General features: G+C 52.6%; 3 protein-coding genes across 3 annotated transcripts; 2 read left to right on the forward strand and 1 right to left on the reverse strand.

Annotated features, from left to right (window-relative positions):
• Nucleotides 1-861: 861 nt before the first annotated feature.
• On the forward strand, nucleotides 862-4633 carry CD3E (CD3e molecule). The gene is made up of 5 exons (XM_032709368.1): nucleotides 862-1127; nucleotides 2649-2873; nucleotides 3477-3629; nucleotides 4017-4063; nucleotides 4371-4633. Exons 1-5 carry the CDS (start codon nucleotides 1079-1081, stop codon nucleotides 4425-4427), a joined length of 531 nt encoding a protein of 176 aa, XP_032565259.1. The 5' UTR covers nucleotides 862-1078; the 3' UTR covers nucleotides 4428-4633.
• Nucleotides 4634-6779: 2146 nt separating this feature from the next.
• On the reverse strand, nucleotides 6780-9040 carry CD3D (CD3d molecule). The gene is made up of 5 exons (XM_032709369.1): nucleotides 8618-9040; nucleotides 7973-8182; nucleotides 7510-7641; nucleotides 7332-7375; nucleotides 6780-7000 (listed from the first exon to the last, which is right to left on the reverse strand). The coding sequence occupies exons 1-5, from the start codon at nucleotides 8688-8690 to the stop codon at nucleotides 6938-6940; spliced, it is 522 nt and encodes a 173-aa protein (XP_032565260.1). The 5' UTR covers nucleotides 8691-9040; the 3' UTR covers nucleotides 6780-6937.
• A 764-nt stretch (nucleotides 9041-9804) lies between these two features.
• ZW10 (zw10 kinetochore protein) lies at nucleotides 9805-19781 on the forward strand. Its single transcript, XM_032709354.1, has 16 exons — nucleotides 9805-9934; nucleotides 10635-10769; nucleotides 11749-11850; nucleotides 11938-12015; nucleotides 12104-12263; nucleotides 12468-12614; nucleotides 13044-13235; nucleotides 13421-13584; nucleotides 13797-13979; nucleotides 14240-14478; nucleotides 15392-15463; nucleotides 16103-16272; nucleotides 16834-16964; nucleotides 17247-17378; nucleotides 17607-17809; nucleotides 18678-19781. Exons 1-16 carry the CDS (start codon nucleotides 9818-9820, stop codon nucleotides 18796-18798), a joined length of 2346 nt encoding a protein of 781 aa, XP_032565245.1. The 5' UTR covers nucleotides 9805-9817; the 3' UTR covers nucleotides 18799-19781.
• The last annotated feature ends 439 nt before the right edge of the window (nucleotides 19782-20220 follow it).

Genomic DNA, 20220 nt, shown 5'->3' on the forward strand with positions numbered 1-20220 from the left:
GGCGCAGAACGCGGGGAGCCCTGTGGAAGGAGAGAGATTTGGGTGACTTGGAATGTCTGCCCTGGACCTGTGCCCCCAAATCCCCACGATTCTCACCACACCGGAGCAGCTCTGCCTCCTCTGTGGGCTTGGAGCAGAGGGAGCTGGGCAGGCAGCGCGTTCCCGCTGTGCCCGTGCCAGCATCGCTGCTGGAAAGGGAAATTCCTTCGGGTTCTCGGGAACGAGATGAAAGATGAGTTTCTCAAAATCTTCCCAGCGCAGCAGAGGAGCTCTGAGATCCCCCTGCCCCGGTGCCATGGGTGGTCTGTGCCTGCCCCCAGCCTGGGTTTGCAGGGATCGTCCCCTCCTCACAGTCCTGGCTGGGGCAGGAGCCCCCTCTAGTGGGGCCCGGCCACTTCCACGCGGAAAGAGAGGAGGTTCAGATAAGACATCAGGAAGAAACTCTTCCCTATGAGGGTGGTGAGGCCCTGGCACAGGTTGCCCAGAGAAGCTGTGGCTGCCCCATCCCTGGAAGTGCCCAAGGCCAGGTTGGACGGGGCTTGGAGCAACCTGGGCTGGTGGAAGGTGTCCCTGCCTATGGCAGGGGGTGGGACTGGACAGTCTTTACAGTCCCTTCCAACCCAAACCATTCCGTGGTTCTTTGTGAAGTTGTTGCAGCAGCCTGAACTCCAGAGACACTCACTCCCAAAAGCCTCCAGGAAGGTCCTGATGGCAAATCTAATCCCGGCTCGTTCCTCCTGCTGCTCCCAGGGCAACTCCAAGAGCTGTCCTGGGGCTTGGCCAGGCTGGTGCAGAGCAGCCACCCCTCGCTGGCAGTGACGTCCTGTGCAGACCTTTTGAGCCTCTGCACTTCCTGACCTGGGCTCATTTCCCCACACGTGTCCCGGGGCTGCCTCGGCTGCTCGCTCGTGTCCCTGGGAACGGGGAGTCCCCCCAGCACTGCTGGGGACAATTCTGGGAAAGGATCCTGGGCCCCTTTCCTGTAAGAGGGGCTTGAAGAGCCGCCGTGCCCTGTCGTGCCCCGCAGCGATGCCCGTGTGATGTGGTAGAGAAGAGCAAGACAAGGAGGGACACAAGCATGAGGTTGGAGCAGTCCTGGCCTCTCCTGGGGCTCCTGCTCTGGGCAGGTGAGTCTCCAAACTTCAGGCAGCAGGATTGGATCTCCAAACTTCAGGCAGCAGGGCTGGAGCTTCGTGCAGTGTGATCTCTGAGGTTCTGTTGTCTTAGTTTCATTTTTATGCTTTATCCACTTCATGCACTTTTCTTAAACCAATTTGTGATCATGGGTAACTACTTCAGTTCAGACTTGGTGGGATATCCATTTGTGGTAGGAATTTCCACCGTACCAGTTTGAGTGGAGCAGCTGCTTTAGGATGAAGGGCAGAGGATCTGTAAAGACTCTAAAAAAAGCCGGTAACAATGAGATGAGTTTGGAAGATAATTACTTAAGACATACTACAATAAAACTACAACTACTCTGACAATGTGCTGCAAATACCAACTGCTAACCTTTGGGAAGGTAGAAAACATCTGGTTTAGCAATGGCCTGTTCTTTTTTCAAATTTAAATTCACCTATATAAAGAAAAAAGCATCAGATCATCTTCTTTCCAGCCAAGTCCTTTGTCTGTGGCATTTCAAATCTATGATTATTTATTTACCTTACTTTCTGTTGACAAACATCTTTAAAGGAAATCACAAGTCTGATCCCCACCTCCTAAAAACGGTTTCTTTAATATTCCAGCTCCAGAGACTCCCATGGAGCTGGTTGTTTCCTACAGGACAGAAAAATCATATAGATAAACTGTTTTACAGTGTTAAATCAAGGGTCAGGGTCCCACCCTCCAGTGAATTCACAAGGTTCTTACTGCAGAAACCAGGGAGGATTTTCCAGCAGTCTTCACTCCATGATAATAAGGTACAGTTTTGGGGTGCACAGCTTGCAATAAGAACCCTTTTTCTAAACTGGGTCGGAAAATGATTCAAGTTTCCATTCTGTGTTAGTCTGTGTTAAAAATGGCTTCCAAGGGAAAAGGCTTAATTTCAAAACAACATCCTGTGCCACAAACAGAATATTTCTGCTACCTTTAGCATGAATACAGGATCATAAACATCTCTTTCAAGCAGCTGAGTTCAGAAAGGATACCCTGGAAGTAGGAGAGGTGTATAATATCAGGAGCTAAACTCAACTACTTAACACTTATTCTTTCTTTTGTAGTTGGCACCACAGCCAGCAGGGTAACTGTATTTTTCCATTGTTCTTAACAACTTAGTGTGATCAAAAGACAAAATACGCCTCACAAGGGAGGACTAAAAGTCAAATAGAAATATTTGAATTTTGAAAACTCGTAGAATGGGAAAAATTCGCTGTTCATTAATTGATAGTGATCTCACTGATGGAAAAATTGGCTGTCATAAATTGCCCTTAATTATTACCAGTGGTCCCCAAGCAGGGCTGGGTTTTTCCAACAGCAACAAGCAGCTGACTTTTTAACACTTCTTATTCTCTTCGCAGATGAAGCACAGAAGGGTAAATGAATTTTACCAACATTTTTAACTATACGATATAAAGACTGCAGAAGCCTCATGGCTGAGGAGTAAAAACCAGATGGGAATATTTGAGTTTTCCCCTTGGTTTCCTTTCTCGTAGGCCTGTCTGCCAGTGAAGAATTCCTGGTGGAGATTTCGGGCACCACGGTGACAATCACATGTCCCTTGACCGAGGATGACGTAGTGTGGAAGTCAACTGGGGGAAAAGCAGGCACCAGCAACGAGAGGAAGTACATTATAACAGACCACGACAGCTCTCCTGCCAACCTGAGCTGTTCTTCTGACTCCAGTGGGACGAGGCATGAGCTGTACCTGAATGCCAGAGGTGAGAGAAACTCCCTCAGTCCATGGGCTAAAGCCTGCATGGCTCAGATTAAATACTTAAAGGCATCTCAAAGGGCACCAGAAACCTGCATTTAGATAACCAAATCTGCTGGTTCCATTGTATATTTGAGTCTCCTGGACCACTGTTTTCCTAAGGGAAGTTCCCCATCAGCAAGCTGGGAGGGAAAGGCACTGCCCAGCAGTTTGTGCAGGGAGCTGTGCTGCTCTTTAAAACAAAGAGAGAAAATGTGCCAACAAATTAAAAACTGAGCACAAACAGCGAGGAAAAATAAACACTGAGTGAAAGAGATTACCTGAAAACATAGTAAATTCTTCAGCACTTGGTGTTTTTACGGGAAGACTCTTCTTCCTTCTGACACACTGAGGGTGAACGTGGTGTTGCTGAGGCCCTTCCCGACCTGTGAGGGTCTGACAGCCCATTTTTGGCAAAAGGAATCTCCCCTTTCCTTTCTGCTTGCTCTTTTCTCCTTGCCACCCAGAGCTGTGTCTCGGCCAGCACTCAGCAGATGAGGGGGGCCTGGGCTTTTCCTGCTGGGAGGGAAGGCAGCCCAGCTCTGAGCCCCTCCATCTCTCCTCCTGGCAGTGTGTGCCAACTGCGAGGAGCTGGATACCCTGACGGTCACAGGGATCATTGCTGCGGATCTCCTCATCACCCTGGGGGTGCTGATCCTGGTCTACTACTTCAGCAAAGACAGGAAGGGGCGAGCAAGCCCCAGTCCTGCCCCTCGGGCACGAGGTAAGAGCCATTTCAGGCATTTCTGCTCTCCGTGGTGGCCACAGGGCACTACGTGAAGCTCCCACTGTGGGAAGGAGCATCCTCTGCTCTCCCTGAGCTTCCAAGACCTCACCAACCAACCTCCTGTTTCCCACACCTGCCTTTGGGCATGGGATGGGAACAGCTGCTTTGCCAAATCTCCTGCCCATAAGGACCCGTTTCCCTGCTGTGCTGGAGCCAACCCTGCATGGCAGATGCTCCTGGCAGCTTTGACAGCTCTAAGCTCATAATAAAGCCATGCAAGTTGACCTGTGGGTTCATGGCATTGCCCTGGGATCATCATGGAAGTCCCTTGTGCTGTGTTACCTGAATCATCCCAGGGATCACCTCTCTGTGCCTCTGTTGCAGGTCAGAAGATGCAGCGTCCTCCCCCTGTTCCAAACCCGGACTATGAGGTATGGAGAGTTTTCCATCTTTCTGCTGGCTGGGGAGGGAGAGCAAGGTCTGGGAATTGGTAGCATTTATCCTTTGACAAAGCATCCGGTCAAGCTCCAAGCTCCCCCAGGAATGGAGGAAAAAAAGGTGTTGAGGGTGGAGCACCTTCTCCTGGTGCTGCCACAGGGATTTGGGAGCAGAAGTGCAGCTCCCTGTGCTCTGCACACACCACACAGCAGTGCTGCACCTGCTCTGCTGTGCTTTCCCCAATGTGTTGCGTGGACTAAGATAAGGATTCCCAAACTAACATCTTTTTCCATCCCACAGCCCATCCGGAAAGGCCAGCGGGAAGTGTATGCAGGCCTGGAATCCAGGAGGTTCTGAAATTCCCAGGATGACAGGCTGGAAGCCACGGAAGGCAGCAGCACAGGGGCTAAACGCTGCTGCCCAGCTCAGTGCCAGCTCTGCAGCTCTGCTGAGGCATTTTGGGGTCAGCCAGGTCAGGCACCTGCTGTCCCACCCTGCTTTGGTTTGACACCAGGGAACAGAAACGTGCATTGGCAAGAGAAGTTTTCCTCCCCATTAAAGGACTGCAGCCTCACTTGTGGTTCCTGGTCTCCTTCTCCCCCACACTCCTCTCTGCTCCAGTTGCATACTCTGGTTGTCTCTCCCATTTAATTTCTGCCCTGAGTGCCTCCCCTTCCCTCCAGTGCCTCCCTGGGCAGGGAATGTGTCTTTCAGGGTGGGTGGCCTCTGACCTTGTCTAGAGCTCATGTTCACAGCCTTATCTTCATTTGCTGCCCAGGACTGTAGCAAAAGGAGCAGAGGCATCAGTATATTAAAACCAAAATGGCCCAGCAGCAGTGGGACAGGTTAAGAAGGGCCCGAGAGATGCTGGGGTGCCTGGGAAGGTTTCTGGGCTGACACCAGAGCCACCCACGGTGCTGTTACCCAGCAGAGCAGCAGCTCTGAGGAAAGGAAACAGCAGCAGTTTCCTGGGGGCTGGGGGTGGTTTAACCCTTGAGTTTCAGTGTGGGGAGATAAACACCCAGCAAGCCCTGTGAGCAGGTCGCTGTGCTCAGCCCCAGGATGCGGTTTGAGAGGCACAGCTGGGGTTACCATACAAGGCTCTGAGCAGCGAGCAGGGAGATGGAGAGATACGAGGAGCACTAACCCCCAGCAGCTCTGAAACCACTCTGGGCCATGTTCTCACCTCCTGCAAAACAGCAGTGCTCCAGGGGGGCCTGCTCAGCCCAGCCATGCAGCCCAGTCCTCGGGTGGGATGGGAGAAGCCTGGACCACTCTGGGCGTACGAGGTCTAAATTTTTGCTTCAGGCTCCACCCCGGTGCTTCTGCCACTGTTTGTGGGGTGCACAAAAGTACATGTTTGCCCTGTGTTTGCCCCAGCCAGTGCCATCCCACACACTCCTTATCTCAGTGGGATCAGCACCCACCCAGTGGCAACATCTCTCTGCCTCTGTGCTTACCTGCACTGGAGAAATATTTCTTTGTCCTTCCCAGGGTGAGGTGCTGAGGAGCCTCTCGCAGTCTGGCTCTTGGATTTGTGCTTCTCCTGTTCCTTGAGTGGGGTTAGCCACCTTTGCCAATTGCTTTGAGACCTGATGGTGGTGAAAGAGCTACAAACTAGGCAGTCTGCTGGTCACTTTTTAAATGAAGTCCTACCCAGATGGCTTTGCAGGTAAAAGGCAGGTGTTGGCAATATTCTACCTGCAATGGCCACATTGGGCTGACCCTTAACTGGAGCAGAAAAACCACTAAGATATTATTCTACTCCTCTGAAGAGCAAAATGTTGCTGTGTAAGGACCCAACACTGTAGAAAAACAGGTCCTTTCCTTGCTCACTGTCCACAAGGCTGATCACACCCTGATCCCTGTATGGGCACCTGTGGGGCACCCACAGCTCTGCACAGACGACGTGTTGTTTGTTGGGTCACATGTGTCACAGATTTGTGGCCGGTTTTTACTGAGTGTTACCTCTTTGCTTCCTTTATACCCCTGAACACTGGATTGCCTGAGTCACAGGGCACTTCTCAGCCTGGTTCTCCCTAAAGCCTGGCACTCAGATTCTGAGAAAAGCAGGAAAACAACCCACAGGTGTGTGCAACTGGCACGGGGGGGGGGGGGGTGACCTGGTTTATGAGGTTTCCAACTGCTGGCTGATCCTGGCTGGTGTCTGCTCCCACTTTGACCATACTCAGACCCCACTGGCTGTTCCTGCTCAGAGCTGGGGAGCACCAGCATGCACCTTCCCAGACACCAGATCCCATCCAGTGTGCACCTTCCCAGCATCCAGACCCCATCCAATGTGCACCTTCCCAGTGATCAGACCCCATCCCATGTGCACCTTCCCAGTGATCAGACCCCATCCCATGTGCACCTTTCCAGTGATCAGATCCCATCCAGTGTGCACCTTCCCAGACACCAGATCCCATCCAGTGTGCACCTTCCCAGACACCAGATCCCATCCAGTGTGCACCTTCCCAGACACCAGATCCCATCCAGTGTGCACCTTCCCAGACACCAGATCCCATCCAGTGTGCACCTTCCCAGACACCAGATCCCATCCAGTGTGCACCTTCCCAGACACCAGATCCCATCCAGTGTGCACCTTCCCAGCATCCAGACCCCATCCAATGTGCACCTTCCCAGACACCAGATCCCATCCAGTGTGCACCTTCTCCAGGGCCCTCGACAGAAGGGACAGAGCCGGGAGGCTGTGGGACAGGCTCATCTTTAATGAGAGGAATACAGAAGTGCAGGAGGTCATGGAAAGAGCACAGTGCTGCAAGTAGCCCAGCCTGGCATGGAGCAGGAGGGATGTCCAGGCAAAGCCTGTGTGCTGATGGAGTCACAGGCTCCAGAGTGTCCCCACCTCACTTGCGGGCCCGGGCGGGTGCCAGCCGGCTGTACTGCTCATCCTCCCGCTCTCCGAGGGGCTGGAGGGGGAAAAAGGGGGAGATGAGCTCCAAGCATGTCTGTCCAGCCCTGGGAGGGGCAGCTGGCCCAGCCCTCTCTTTGCCAAGCCTTTTCCAAGCGTCCCTCCCCACACACAGAGCTTAACACACACAGTAAGAGACGGGGTAGCTGAGCTTGTCCCGTACTCTGGGTCACCTGGGGAGAGGCAGCTGCCCCATCAGAGAGCAATATCCACCTCCAGGCATTGATTATCCCCCAGCAGACGTGTCCCCATGGCCAGGCTGGGCCCACACCACACAGAGGTGCTGAAGGTCCCCCCATACACACCCACAGGTGTGCCCCCACACTCACCTGGTAGAGCTGGTCGTTGGCAATCAGGTTCTGCCTGTCAGAGGCTAAATGGAGAAAGAAGGCTGTCAGGGATCAGGGGAGCCACGGGCAGCGTGGTGCCTTTAAAACCAAACCCATCTGCAGTGCCTGGGTGCCACATGGCAGCCCCTGGGGGTGCCCAGCCCCTGTCCCCCCTCACCTCGTGACGTGTGTCCCCTGTCGTGGCCGGTGACACAGTACACGGCCACTGCCAGCAGCGCGGTGGCCACGACGTCCGCGATCACGATCCCCGAGACGGTGGCAGCGTCCACCTCGATGCAGTTCTGGCACACTGGAAGCACAAAGGGACATGGACAGGCTCCAGCCCCAGGCCAAGAGAGACCTGGGATTGAGTTTGGCTCCTTGTGTGACCCGGGGCAGTGGCACGAGCTGCCGTGTGTCCCCCGGCACCCAGCGCAGGGCCAGAGAGAGGCCAGCAGTGCATCAGTCATGGCTCTAACCGGGGCTGCGGGGCTCTCATGGGGACACCATGGACAGGGGGACCTGCAGCAAACTGGGGGAGCCACCCACAGACTCTGGGAAACCGGCATTTCCCTCAGAAATTTTCTGGGGTTAAAACTGGCCAGTTAAAACAGGCAGTTCTGGCTCCAGAAAGCACCTACTTCGATAGTGCACCTGGAGCTTCCCCTCTGCTGCCTCTCCTGCTCGACAGGTGTAGAGGCCTCTGGGATCGTCGTAAACTGAGCTCAGCTCCAGCTGAGTTTCGTTTCCAAGTTCGTTCTCGTCTTTCCACCACGTAACTTTACTTTGTCCACTTGTTGTGCATTCCAAGAACACCTTCCCACTGACTTCTTTCACAGTTATTTTAGGTCCTGTACAAAAAGAAAAAAAAAAAAAAAAAGAGAGAGAGCAGAGAGTTCACCGCTGAGTTATCAACCCTCACAGTGGTGCAGAACTCAGAGCTCCTTCGTGGAGATGCTCAGGCTGTCCCTGAGCAGCAGAAAGGCACCACAGACAAAAACCTCTGGACAAAGCAGACTCTGTCATTGCAAGGCAGGGTTATCACAGACAATAACACAGCTCCAGGCTGTCACAGCAATGGTCTAGGGCAGGCAGAGCTGGCAGTGATCCCATCCTCGCTGCACCAATTCCCTTTTCCCCATGGACATTTGGAACCTCATGTCCAGGTGGAAAGCTCCACCAAGCCATAGGCCTCCTTCCCAGCACCCTCCCAGCACCCCAGACACCCTGGAGCATCTCCAGGGACCACGGCAAGTGCCCAACTGCCTTGAGCCCCAGTGACTCACCTTGGTTACCCCAGCTGGGCACAACCAGGCTGGCCAGCACTGCCCAGACACCCAGGGCCCTTCCCCTCCACATGGCACAGAGGTGGTGGTTCCGTCCCCAGCTCAGAGAGCTCCTCACCACAACTGCACCACTGGCCCCAGATCTGCGTCAGGTGCCGGATGCCGGGGGCTGGAGCCTCCCTCCCCCTGCAGCTGGGGATGGCTGAGGTGCTCTGAGCCTGCCTCCTCACCCCAGCCCAGCCTGGCAGCCGTGGGAGGACAGCTGGGGCTGAGGTGGTGGGTTCCCAGCAGCCACGGACCCTCCAGGACATCCAGTTGCCAGGGAGCCTCCTGCAGGCAAAGGTCTCTCCACAGCCACGGACCCCCAGGAGCCAGGGGTCCCCCCAAAACCAGGGAACACGGCAGCAGCTGCAGAGCCCCCACCATCCATGCATCCCCCACAGCATCCACCGGTCCCCTGGCAGCCACTGGTGTGTTCCCCCCAGCCTTGGAGCTCCCCAGCGTCCACAGGTCCCCTCCACAGCCACAAAGCTCTGCAGCAGCTGGGGAGACCCCAGCATTAACTTGTCCCCCTCCAGTCATTGCCCCCCAGCATCCAGTGGTATCCCCCTAGCCATAGACCTCCAGCACCCACAGGTCCCCAGCATCCACGGAGCCCCCCAGCATCCCTTGGTGCCCCCCTAGCCATAGACCTCCAGGTCCACAGGTCCCCCAGCATCCCCTGGTGCCCCCCCAGCTATAGAACCCCAGCAGCCACAGGTCCCCAGCATCCATGGAGCCCCCCAGCATCCCTTGGTGTCCCCCAAGCCATAGACCTCCAGCATCCACAGGTCCCCAGCATCCATGGAGCCCCCCAGCATCCCTTGATGTCCCCCTAGCCATAGACCTCCAGCACCCACAGGTCCCGCAGCATCCACTGCTGTCCCCCAGCCCTACAACCCCAGGACTCACTGGTGTCCCCCCAGCTACAGAACCCTGCAGCAGGCGCGGAGCCCCCAGCACCCGCACGCCCCCCAGCACCCCTAGATGGCCGCGCAGCACCCCCGGAGCCCCCCAGCCCGCACACATCCCCCGCACCCACCGCGCCCCGGCTCCCCCTCGGCGCAGCCGTCCCCCCGCAGCCTCGAACCCGCGGCCCTCCCCGCGGCCGCCGCTCCGCGCTCTGGTCCGTGCCGGCCGCCGTAGCGGCGCGGGGCGGCCATGGCGGCGCGCGCGGGCTCGCTGGTGGCGGCCGTGCTGGCGCACTCGGGCCGCCTCGACAAGGAGCACCTGGGCACCCGCGTCGGGAGGCTGTCCCGCCGCGTCGAGGAGCTCAAGGCAGGGCTGGGCACGGGGGGAGGCACGGGGGGAGGCACGGGGGGACACGGCGGGGAGCGGGGCCGGCGCGGCCGAGGAGCCGGTGCGGAGCCAGGTGTCCGGCCCTGGGTCAGACTGGAGTGTCCTGGTCCGGAGCGGGGTGTCCGGCCCGGAATGGCCAGTCCTGGGTCAGTCCGGGGTGCCCCCGCCCTGGGTCAGTCAGATGAAGGTATCCAGCCTTGGGTGGGTCCAGGGTGTCCCACTAGCACTGGCTCAGCCTGCAGTGTCCAGCCCTGGGTCAGTCCGATCAGGGTGCCCAGTCCTAGGTCAGCCCAGCTGTCCAGCCCTGGTCAGTCCGAGGTGCCCCTCTCTGTCCCGGAGTCTCTCCCTCCGGAGACATTCCAAACCCCAACCCCACCCGGTCGCTCTCCTGTGTCAGTCGCTCCGGGTGACCCTGTCCTTGGCAAGGGGGTTGGACTGGGTGATCTCCAGAGGCTCCTTCCAACCCCAACAATTCTGGGATTCTGTCCCAGCCCTGGGTCAGACTGGGGTGTCCAGCCCTGGTTCATCCCAGGGTGCCCCAACCCTGGGCTGCACTAGCTGCACAGCCCTGGTCAGTCAGATCAGGGTGTCCAGCCCTGGTTCATCCCGGGGTGCCCCCATCTCTCACCTCGGTCCTTTCTCCCCGTGCTGACGCTGTCTTTCTGCTCCCTCTCTCCAGGGAGAAGTCTGCAACATGATAAACAAGAAGTACAGCGAGTTCCTGCCCAGCATGCAGAGTGCAGAGGAGCTGGTGGCACAGGTGGATGGGCTGTCCAGCAACATCGACCTGCTCAGGGCAAGCATTGAGAACGAGGTGACTGCAGGAGGGCATGGGGGGATTCCACGTGGCTTCACCCCAAATCTGCAGCCCCCACCCCATCGTGGTGTGTTGGGAGGGGACTGGGGGGAGGAGGTCACAGCCCCAAGGCTGCCAGAGCTCTAGGAGTGTTTGGACAACACTCTCAGGCACAGGGTGGGATTGTGGGATGGGTGGCAGGGCCTGGAGTTGGACTCAATGATCCTTGTGGGTCCCTTTCCACTCAGGGTATTCCATGATTCTGTGACTCTTGACTAAGTGACACCACCCCTAAGGAATGTCTAGAGGTGACACAGCTGTGTGTGACAGCAGGGTGCAAGTTAAGAGCTGTCATTAAGGGATTGTCCTGTTGCTGTGCAGGTGGGAAGGTGTGTCACAGTGTCCCTCCCAGAGAAGGCCCAGCCCTGGCTGTTGCAGGGGGTGTGACACACAAACTGACCCATGTTGGTCCCCCAGTGGTTTAGAGCAGAACAGGAACTCAAATCATACCTGTGCACATCCAGTGAGGTCTGAAGGGGAACATGAGCAGCTCCTGCAGGTCAAGTTGAAGACTCACACTCTGATTATTGCCTCTGATGTCCCAGCATCTGGAGTTCTGCAGTGGTGTTCACTGAGAATTGACTTTTGGCTCAGTTCAAGCATCCTTGTATTTTAGATAGCTGTGCTGAAGAAACACTGAAGTAATTTTAACTGCATTTTAAGACTGAATTTCCTTACAGTACCTTTAAAAAAACTGCAGTCTAGTAGGAACTGGATGATCTTTAAGGGCCCTTCCAACCCATTCTACAACTCTTATGTATTAAAAGAAAAACCCGTCCTATAAGTATTTCTAGTGCTTATGAGGAGTAAAATGGATGGAGCCATTTTCCTCTTCACCAAATCATTCTAGTAGCAGAAATACTCTAAATCTCATGTGTAAGAGGAAATGTGCCTGATAACAACTGCTGCCAGTGAACTGAACAATTTGTTATTTTAGGTCCAGCGAGATCTCAATGTGGCTGTTGCTGAATTCACGGAGCTGAAGCAGCAGCTGGAGCGGGACACGCTGGTCCTCAGTGTGCTGAAAAAGCTGCAGGAGGTGAGGAGGGGAGGGAGGGGGGGCAGCTTAAAATCACACTCCTCAGTCTGAGACATCATTCTGGGCTTCGACATCATTCTGTTGCAGTTCGACAGAGCCATCAAGGAGCACAAGACTGCACTGCTGGAGAAGAAGTACGTTGCAGCAGCTCAGCAACTGGAAAAGGTAATAGTGACTTCCTGAGCATAAACTGCATCAGTTCCTTAGCAGGGGCAGCACTGACCAGTGTTGTGTGTCTGACCCTCCCCACCAGGCACGGGGCAGCCTCAGGAACCTGGAATCCCGCAAGGGCTTCGAGCTGAAGATCCTGAGGGCGCTCGGCACGGAGCTCACGGTGCAGACACAGAACATGCTCTGCCACCTGGGGGAAGAGTGGCAGAAGCTCATTGTGTGGCAGCTCCCTCCTTCCAAAGGTGCTCACAGTTCTGCTTTGTCCCACTGGTTTTGCTGCACTGTTTGAAATGCCTGTTTCCAGGCACCCACAAGATGGGAAATGCACTAAAATTGTTGGAGTAAGGTGGTTTAATGAGCTCTTTGTCTCTGAACACTGCTTCAGCTGCCACCTGAGGACTGAGCAGCTTCTCATATCCCATTCTGACAGAGCTCTTTGTGTTTAGAAAGCAGCCTGGAGGCAGTGGTGCACTCAGAGCTGCACTTACACACGATGCCATCCAAGGAGGAGGAGGTTGCTGGCCCACCTGTGGCGTCCGTGCTCCAGGCCTTGGCTGTCCTGGGAGAGCTGCACACCAGGCTGAAAGCTTTTGGTAAGACAGACCAGACAAACACAGCCCCAGTAGCCCATGGGGACAGGGATTCAGGCTTGGGGACAGATATTGAGATCCAGGTCACTCCAGCAGTACACTAGAAAATCTTTCTCTCCTGGCTGGTGTTTCCCATGACTCTGAAGTGAATGCTGTGATTCTTATTAATAGGAAAATATTTATCCTATTATTTACCTGGAGTTATTTGTCCTTTCCTGACAATTCAGTATGCTTTTAATCTGTGACTGGTTTCATAGTCTGATGCTTGAAGAGTTTTACCTCATCAGCTGCTCCCTGATACAGTTGATCGAGAGAGTGTTTCTTCCACTTCATGCAGGGTCTCTACATCCAAAGTATCCAGGGCTGGACCTCACAGTAGCAAACTACCTGTCTTCTGCTGTTGGAAAACATTTTTTTTTTTCATTTTCTCAGGCCAGTTGTTGCTGAAATACATCCTCAAGCCAGTGATTTCGTACCCATCCCTGCAGCCACTCACCGAGGAGCGGCCAGACGTGCTCATCCTGAGGTTTAAATCCGAGGAGCCTGCCTTGGATCAGTCCTCTCCCATGGAGGTTTTTGACAAGATCAAGCTTATTTTTGAAGTTCTCCACAAATACCTGCTAAGTAGGTAGCTTCTCCCTTTTGTAATTAGTCGATGATCAGTACCTTGTCTGTGTAATTGGAGCAGAAGTTTCCAGAATATCTGGTGGTTAATCAATATTACGTGTGAGGAAAGTCTTTTGAACTGGTGAAGGGTCTGGTCCAGGAAACAGGTGTATTAAGATCCATTTGTCTTCTCTGGAATCCAGATGTGCCTCTTGAGCAGCCTGGGGAGGACAGGAAGGATGGCAGAGTCACGCTGGCAGAGCTGCTGGGGGAGCTGATCTGGGAAGAGCTCTCCAACTGCCTCGTTCAGAACTGCCTGGTGAACTCCATCCCCAGCAACAGCAGCAAACTGGAGCAGTACACAGAGGTGGGTCTCAAAAAGTCCCTCAGGAGATGCCAGGTGTCCAGTTTGAACACAGAGCCACAGGTAGCCCAGGAGGATATTTTAGTGCTCAGTGCATTCTAAAACCTGTTTTCATCCCTTGCTTTCAGCTGAGTGGAAGTTTATACAAATTTTTAGTTTGGTTCTTTGATTTTGGGAGGCTGTGTTAATGTAAAACATGTGTCTGCTCTTCTCAGGTGATTAAATCCACAGAGGAATTTGAAAAGGCCTTAAAGAACATGCAGTTTTTGAAAGGAGACACGACTGACTTACTGAAATACGCCCGCAACGTCAACTCCCATTTTGCCAGCAAGAAATGCCAGGATGTGATTGCAGCAGCCAGAAACCTGATGACCTCAGAAATCCACAACACTGTCAAGGTGATGCAACACACAGTTTTTCTGGAAAAATAGGGGTTGGAGAAGGATTGTCTACAACACTCAAGTCCTTTTTTTGTGGAGCACTTGGGATTGTTTGGGGATCTTGGCAAACGACAATTTCTAAACATCTTTTAATAGCACTGCAAGTCTTGTGTTTATCTTGAGTCTTAAATCTCTGTCATTCAGTGCTTTGTAATCTCGCACAGTCTCCTCTCTGTGGGCTCTAAATTCCATTTTACCTCTCTCTTGTCTCCCCTCAGATCACACCTGAGTCCTGTGTAACCCTGCCACAGCTGCCTGACCCTGCATCAGGAGATCACTCAAAGATGCAAAAGCCCTCCAGCCTTCTGCACAATGGCACAGTGAATTTGGAGGGGGAGACCAGGCTGAGCCAGTACACCTTCTCCCTGCCCACGTGTCGCATCAGCTCCTCCGTGGAGCAGCTCATGGAGCTGGTTTATCAGACTCTGCTGGAGGCCACAGTCAGCACGGACCAGTGGTAGGAATTACTGATCAATAATCTGGGTGACAGAAGCTCACTGCCTGCAGCAACACTAAGCAGCTGTTAATAGGTTAAAGGAACTTTAAAAGAATAGAATATACTTAAAAATTAGAAGCAGTCATTGAAGTTACTCTCACTGTGGCTGGTGGATGCAGCCCTGGGTTTGTGCAGGACACGGGTACAGCTGTAAACTCTGCTCCCTGCAGTACTCAGATTAAGCAGCCTTTGGGGTTGGGTTTTCAGGGAACATTCAGGTGCACTGCCTTGTATTTTAGCTATTAAAGCAGAGTAGCCACTGTAAACTCCCCATTGTGCACAACACAGTCCATGGCTTCATGGGAGAGATGCTACTGCAGTGTCCACTTCGCTGATTTATCCCACTGTAGCTCTCAGTTGTTTAGAAACATTAAACCCATCTCTTCTTTCCAAACCAAATGGTAAGTGCTGGCACCCATTGTGAGCAGAGTTCTTGCTGTCTTTGTGCTGGTGAAAGCAAAGAGCTCCAGCTCTGCAGCTGGCAGGGCTCTTGAGAGAAAACAAATATTGAGGACCATGTAAAGTGTACTTTAAAAACCAGAGACCACAGCCCTGGAGCAGGATTGTTGCCCAGGTAACCCCTCAGTGGCAGAGAGAGGGCTGAGTGTTTGTGCACACCTGGTGGGGAAGGGACACTGTCTCCTTTGTTCCTGGGGTTTCACATATCTCCCTTCTGAAGCTTTTCCACGCTGACCTCCCAAGGTCACCGCAGCCTCTGTGAGTTTTGCAGCACATTGACATGGCTGTCACTGAGCCTGACAGTCCACTCTGGGCCAGTGCTTCAGTGCTCATAAAGCCCTGTTTTGGAGAAGGCTGAGGGTCACCTGTGAACAAGACCATTGCCAGGCTGACCTGACCCTCATTTTCCCTGTAGCTGTGTGCAGCTCTTCTACTCGGTGAGGAGAATCTTCCAGCTGTTCTATGAAGTGGTGCCAACATACCACAAGTAAGTGTGTCTGTGTGTGTTCCCTAGGCCTGTGTTGAGAGGGAATAATGCTACTGGGACACTCCCATTTGGAGTTTACTAAGGGCTTCCTCCAGCAGCAAAAAGCTCTTATTAATCTATTACTAAATCATACCTGTGCAAAGTAGGTGCTCGAGGGTTTCTGAGTTGCCAGTCCAGTGAGCAGGGGGATGGTTGAAGTTCTTGCATGGTTGTATTTTGTTTCCAGCCATGTAACCCCAGGTCTGATGCACAGACTTTTAATGATGTTTTTCCTGCAAAAAAAAAGCAGCAATGAAGGGACAATGAAGGACACAATCCTGTCAGAGAACATTGGAGTGTTCCTGAAAGGACTTCTCTCCCTTTTCCTCCCCATAACTTTGCTGTAACAAAGCATATTTCTGTTTGAAAGTCCACAGCTAGAAAAAGAGCGGGATACCACATGGTTCAAATGCTCCTTTCCTGTGGGATCCTTTGGGAATGTGACAAGTTCAGTATTTTTATTGTGACTGATGCCAGTCAGGCCTCGCCCATTTTCTGCAACGCCTGCAGCGAGTTTCTCTGGGGTAGGCACAGCTATTCTTTTAACAGATTAATAAAGAAATCCATTTCTTCCTTCTCTCTTCCTCCTGCCTGGGGCAGGGAGAGCCTGCAGAAGTTCCCCCAGCTGGCAGCCATCCACCACAACAACTGCATGTACCTCGCCCACCACCTGCTCACCCTGGGCCACCAGTTCCGCTACCGCACCACCAACATCCTGAGCAACGGGGCAGCCTCCTTCGTGGACCTGGTGCCCGCCTTCAGGAGACTGGGTAACACCTTCCTGGCCCAAAACACACGCCTGGGGCACGTGGCAGTTAACCCTGGCAGCTGGGGCTGTGTGGTTTGATGGAGGAGTGGCTGCTGACTCCCTGGGAGCAGGGCATCCTTATTATTTGTGGCAACAACATTTTCCAAACTGGGAAGTCTTGGCCCTTTGGAACCCAGCTCTTGTCCAGCACATAGTTCCACAAACTATGTGTATTCCAGCACAATGTTGTAGCACTATATTTTGGGATCTGCTGCTCAGTCCTTTAATGTTTTCTTCAGCTTATCCTGTGGAAACAAATTCAGAGATAAGTTTGTGTCAGCTAACAGGAGTCATCCACACTTAATTCTGCTACTCTGCTCTTTTTCAGAAGTGTTGTAGCAATGCAAGCTGCACAAAAGCTTACTGGTTAAATTGGCTCTATGAGACTGTTTAGGGACTGGAAATTCGATTAAAAATAAAACACTATAGCAAGTTCATTATTCAGTAATTGTAGTCATAAATAGGCACAGCAAATTTAGTTAATTGCTTAACTGCTTCTCTCTGCTTGCTTTTCCTCTTAAAGGGATGGAGTGTTTTAAGGCCCAGATGCGAGTGCAGAAGGGGGAAATCCTGGAGAGGCTCTCAAGTGCCAGGAATTTTTCTAACATGGATGATGAGGAAAATTTCCGTGCAGCAAACAAGGCCATCAGGCAGGTAAGGAAGGCAGTCAAAGCCAGACATCCCTTTGTCTGCAGCTGTCCTGGGGAAGGTCCACTGTGTAACCTCAGTCCTGTTTCAGCAGGCTGGAACTGTTAAAACAACTATTTTCTGACATGTTTTTTATTTTTATCCTGGGCTGTGTCTTTAGCAGGATATTTCGTTGCCTTTTGCTTCTTTCAGCCTGGTTTCTGACCATAAGTGGTCACCTTATCCCTTGGTGCCTTTCCTAATGTTCTTTTTGATGACATGTTGGTAACACAGAGCTGTTCATTCCAGGTATTGCATCAGTTGAAGAGGCTGGGCCAGGTCTGGCAGGATGTCTTCCCAGTGAACGTGTACTGCAAGGCCATGGGGACCTTACTGAACACAGCCCTGGCAGAGATTGTCACCAGGATTGTTGCCCTGGAGGTACCTGCTGGGGTGGATGTGCCAGCCCTGGGGTGGTGGGGACATTTGTGACCTGGCCTTTGTGACCTTGCTGGTCCCAAGGTCGGGTTTCAGGGGAGCAGTTGCCTTTCACAGAAATTGTAACTGTGTGTCCATGGGAAATGTTCACAACACCAAGCTTTGATTTCACTTGGCACTCCAAAAGTAAATCTCCCTGCTCCACTGTTAATTAAGTTTTCTCCATTGCAGGATATCTCTGCAGAAGATGCAGACAGGTTGTACTCACTCTGTAGGATCATGGTGGAGGAGGGACCCCAAGTCTTCACCCCTCTACCTGAAGAAGAGAAAAACAAGAAGTACCAAGAGGAAGTTCCAGTCTACGTGGAGAAGTGGATGACATTCAAAGAGCTGATGATCATCCTGCAAGCCAACCTCCAGGAAATTGTGGATCAGTAGGTGTCTTCCTTTCTCCCTTCTCAGTTGGTTCTCAGGAGCAGGGAAGTGTTTGACAGCAGCAGGGGCTGTCCAGAGGAAAGGCAGTCACTGCTTCTGAGGATCAGGCAGCTGCTTCTGGGACTGCTTTTGGGTGTTCACAGTCCATTTCAAGCTTGCTCATAATTTCCTGCAGCTGAAGGAAAAGGCAAAGTGGTAAAAAACCAGGTACTCTGGGAGAGCCAAGCACAGAGTGTTGATGCATCCCCTTGGCTTCTCCAAGTTCAGGGGTGTCTCACAGGGAGCAGCCTGGCTGGCATTCCACCTGAGTGCCCTCTGCTTTTAGGATGCTGTTTCTTGCTGCTTTTTGCCTTGCAAGGGGGATTCATCTGAACTATCCCTGAGGATTTGCATAATCACTTCTGTTACCTTGGCTGGCAGGAGCTGGGCAGTCCCTGCTCACAGCTGCCTCACACGGAGCTCTGAAGGGCAAGAAAACACCCAGTTCTCAGCAGGTTAAACCAGAGAGGCACCAGCCACAGAGAGGGCACAGAGGGAAGGCAGCTCCTTCCCTGGGCCCCTGGAACTGGGTTACTCACCAGAGGTTCCCAACTCCACTTCCACCTGGGCATAAACCACTTCCTTGTGTTCTTAAGGAGGTAAATGGGAATTTTGCAGATGGGCTTTAGGCGTATTTAGGAGAAAGAAAAGGTACTGAGTGCAGGAATCACCTCACAACCTGGTGCTCTGTGTACCTGGCTAAACAGTTCTGGGCTGGGGCTGCACACATACCTGGTTGGTGACCACTGGAACAGGTCCTCAGAGGCTTGTCTTCATGTGCCATTCCCAGGCAGTTTGGTTAAATAAAGCTCTTTCTCTCCCCTGCAGGTGGGCAGATGGGAAGGGCCCTCTGGCAGCCGAATTCTCAGCAGCTGAAGTGAAGAGTCTGATCCGAGCCCTGTTCCAGAACACAGAAAGGAGAGCAGCAGCACTGGCCAAAATCAAGTAACCCCACGTTTCCACCTGCACTTTGCATCTTCTGATAAAGCAAGAGCAAACTGAGACTTTCAGATATTTTTTTGATTTGACCTTTTTTATTTGTACTGGTGTAAAAAAAAAATGTTAGAATTGGGTAAGTGCTTCCTGGAGCTTGGCTGGGGGAGAAGGAACATTTCCTGGCTCAGTGTTTGAGGGACTGGGAGTCTGGGACCAGGAGCTCACAGGTGAGGAACACACAGACACCTCCTGCCACGCTCCCCATAGCAGTTCTGCCCAAATCCAGGTTTTCCCTCAGGAGCTGCTGGGTGTCCTGGAGAAGGAGAGATGCTTTTGCTGATGTTTGCTAATTCACATTCTCTAGGATTTCATCTTCCTGTTCAGGCCAGCATAGGAAAATAAATCAAACCTTGTATCCAGCATCTCTGTGAGCACAGGCACTGCTGCCAGACGAGCCTCCCATGTGAGGTGCTGTGGAACCTCATCTCAGACTGGCCTCAGGGTCCTGCAGAGGGGTTTTATTGCCCAGTAGTGACTCTCATCTATGCAGTTCTACATCAGGGGGCCTGGAGCCCCTCTCTGTCTTACCTCTTCTGTCCCTGCAAGCTCCACACGAAACCCACACACTCTGAGAGCTTTTGCCATCCTCCCAGGAGTGCTGAAGTGCCAAACTTAACTCTTTCCCACCTCAGGTTCTCCTGAGGGACAGACCTCAAGAGAGCAACAATTTAGGGGGGATTTGGGGAAAGGAGATCCTGTGCAGAGTGAACTGCTGATCAAGTCACAGGGTTTTGCACAAGTAGCAAAATTCTCTTATTTCTCATGGAAAATATCTTAAAACTGACTTAGAATTTTTCAGTCTCGCTTTACCAGCTGTAGAAGCCAGTTCAGCTCCTTCCTTTGTGTTTTTGTTGGCTGTGAACTGGGTAGCTCTGCTGTCTTTCTGGTATTATATTTTCTGTCCTTTAAGAACAATGATAGAAGTGTAAACCAATGTAAAAAGAGAATGAAAGATGCACTTGTAGCATTGTCTTTCTCAGTCACAAAAGGCTGTGGTTTAGATTTTGAGAAATTTCTCACCCAGTTTAATTGAAAAACTCACTTGAGAGCATTCACTTACTTAAATTAGCCCAGAGGCCAAGATGCTGCACACGTGGAGCAAAGTTGTACCTGCCCTGTCATGCTCACTAAAGTTTCAGTCACAGAGCTTGGTGTTTTTAATCTGTTATCTCCTGTTGTATCCTTTTCATTTGCACTTTTGTCCAACTTCTGTTCCCATTCCAAGCATTTTTGCAGGGCCTGAGGCCCTGACTTGTGTCACCCAAGTCCTTGCAGAACCCTTCTGCTCTGGTTTAACTGGTGTGAGGAAGGGGGAGTCCAGTCTAATGGGCAGTTAAACCGAGCCCAGCACATGGCAATGCAGCAGAGGAGGGAG

This window comes from Chiroxiphia lanceolata, chromosome 23 (assembly GCF_009829145.1).
Source record: "Chiroxiphia lanceolata isolate bChiLan1 chromosome 23, bChiLan1.pri, whole genome shotgun sequence".
NCBI classification, from domain to species: Eukaryota; Metazoa; Chordata; class Aves; order Passeriformes; family Pipridae; genus Chiroxiphia; species Chiroxiphia lanceolata.

Coding starts and splice junctions, on each gene's coding strand:
- CD3E (XM_032709368.1), top strand. CDS start 1,079: ATGAGGTTGGAGCAGTCCTGGCCTCTCCTGGGGCTCCTGCTCTGGGCA. Junction 1,128..2,648: donor GGGGCTCCTGCTCTGGGCAG/GTGAGTCTCCAA, acceptor CCTTTCTCGTAG/GCCTGTCTGCCAGTGAAGAA. Junction 3,630..4,016: donor TCCTGCCCCTCGGGCACGAG/GTAAGAGCCATT, acceptor CCTCTGTTGCAG/GTCAGAAGATGCAGCGTCCT.
- CD3D (XM_032709369.1), bottom strand. CDS start 8,690: ATGTGGAGGGGAAGGGCCCTGGGTGTCTGGGCAGTGCTGGCCAGCCTG. Junction 7,642..7,972: donor GCTCCAGGTGCACTATCGAA/GTAGGTGCTTTC, acceptor TTGTGCTTCCAG/TGTGCCAGAACTGCATCGAG. Junction 7,001..7,331: donor CCAACGACCAGCTCTACCAG/GTGAGTGTGGGG, acceptor TTCCCCCTCCAG/CCCCTCGGAGAGCGGGAGGA.
- ZW10 (XM_032709354.1), top strand. CDS start 9,818: ATGGCGGCGCGCGCGGGCTCGCTGGTGGCGGCCGTGCTGGCGCACTCG. Junction 12,615..13,043: donor CACCAGGCTGAAAGCTTTTG/GTAAGACAGACC, acceptor TCATTTTCTCAG/GCCAGTTGTTGCTGAAATAC. Junction 17,810..18,677: donor CTCCAGGAAATTGTGGATCA/GTAGGTGTCTTC, acceptor TCTCCCCTGCAG/GTGGGCAGATGGGAAGGGCC.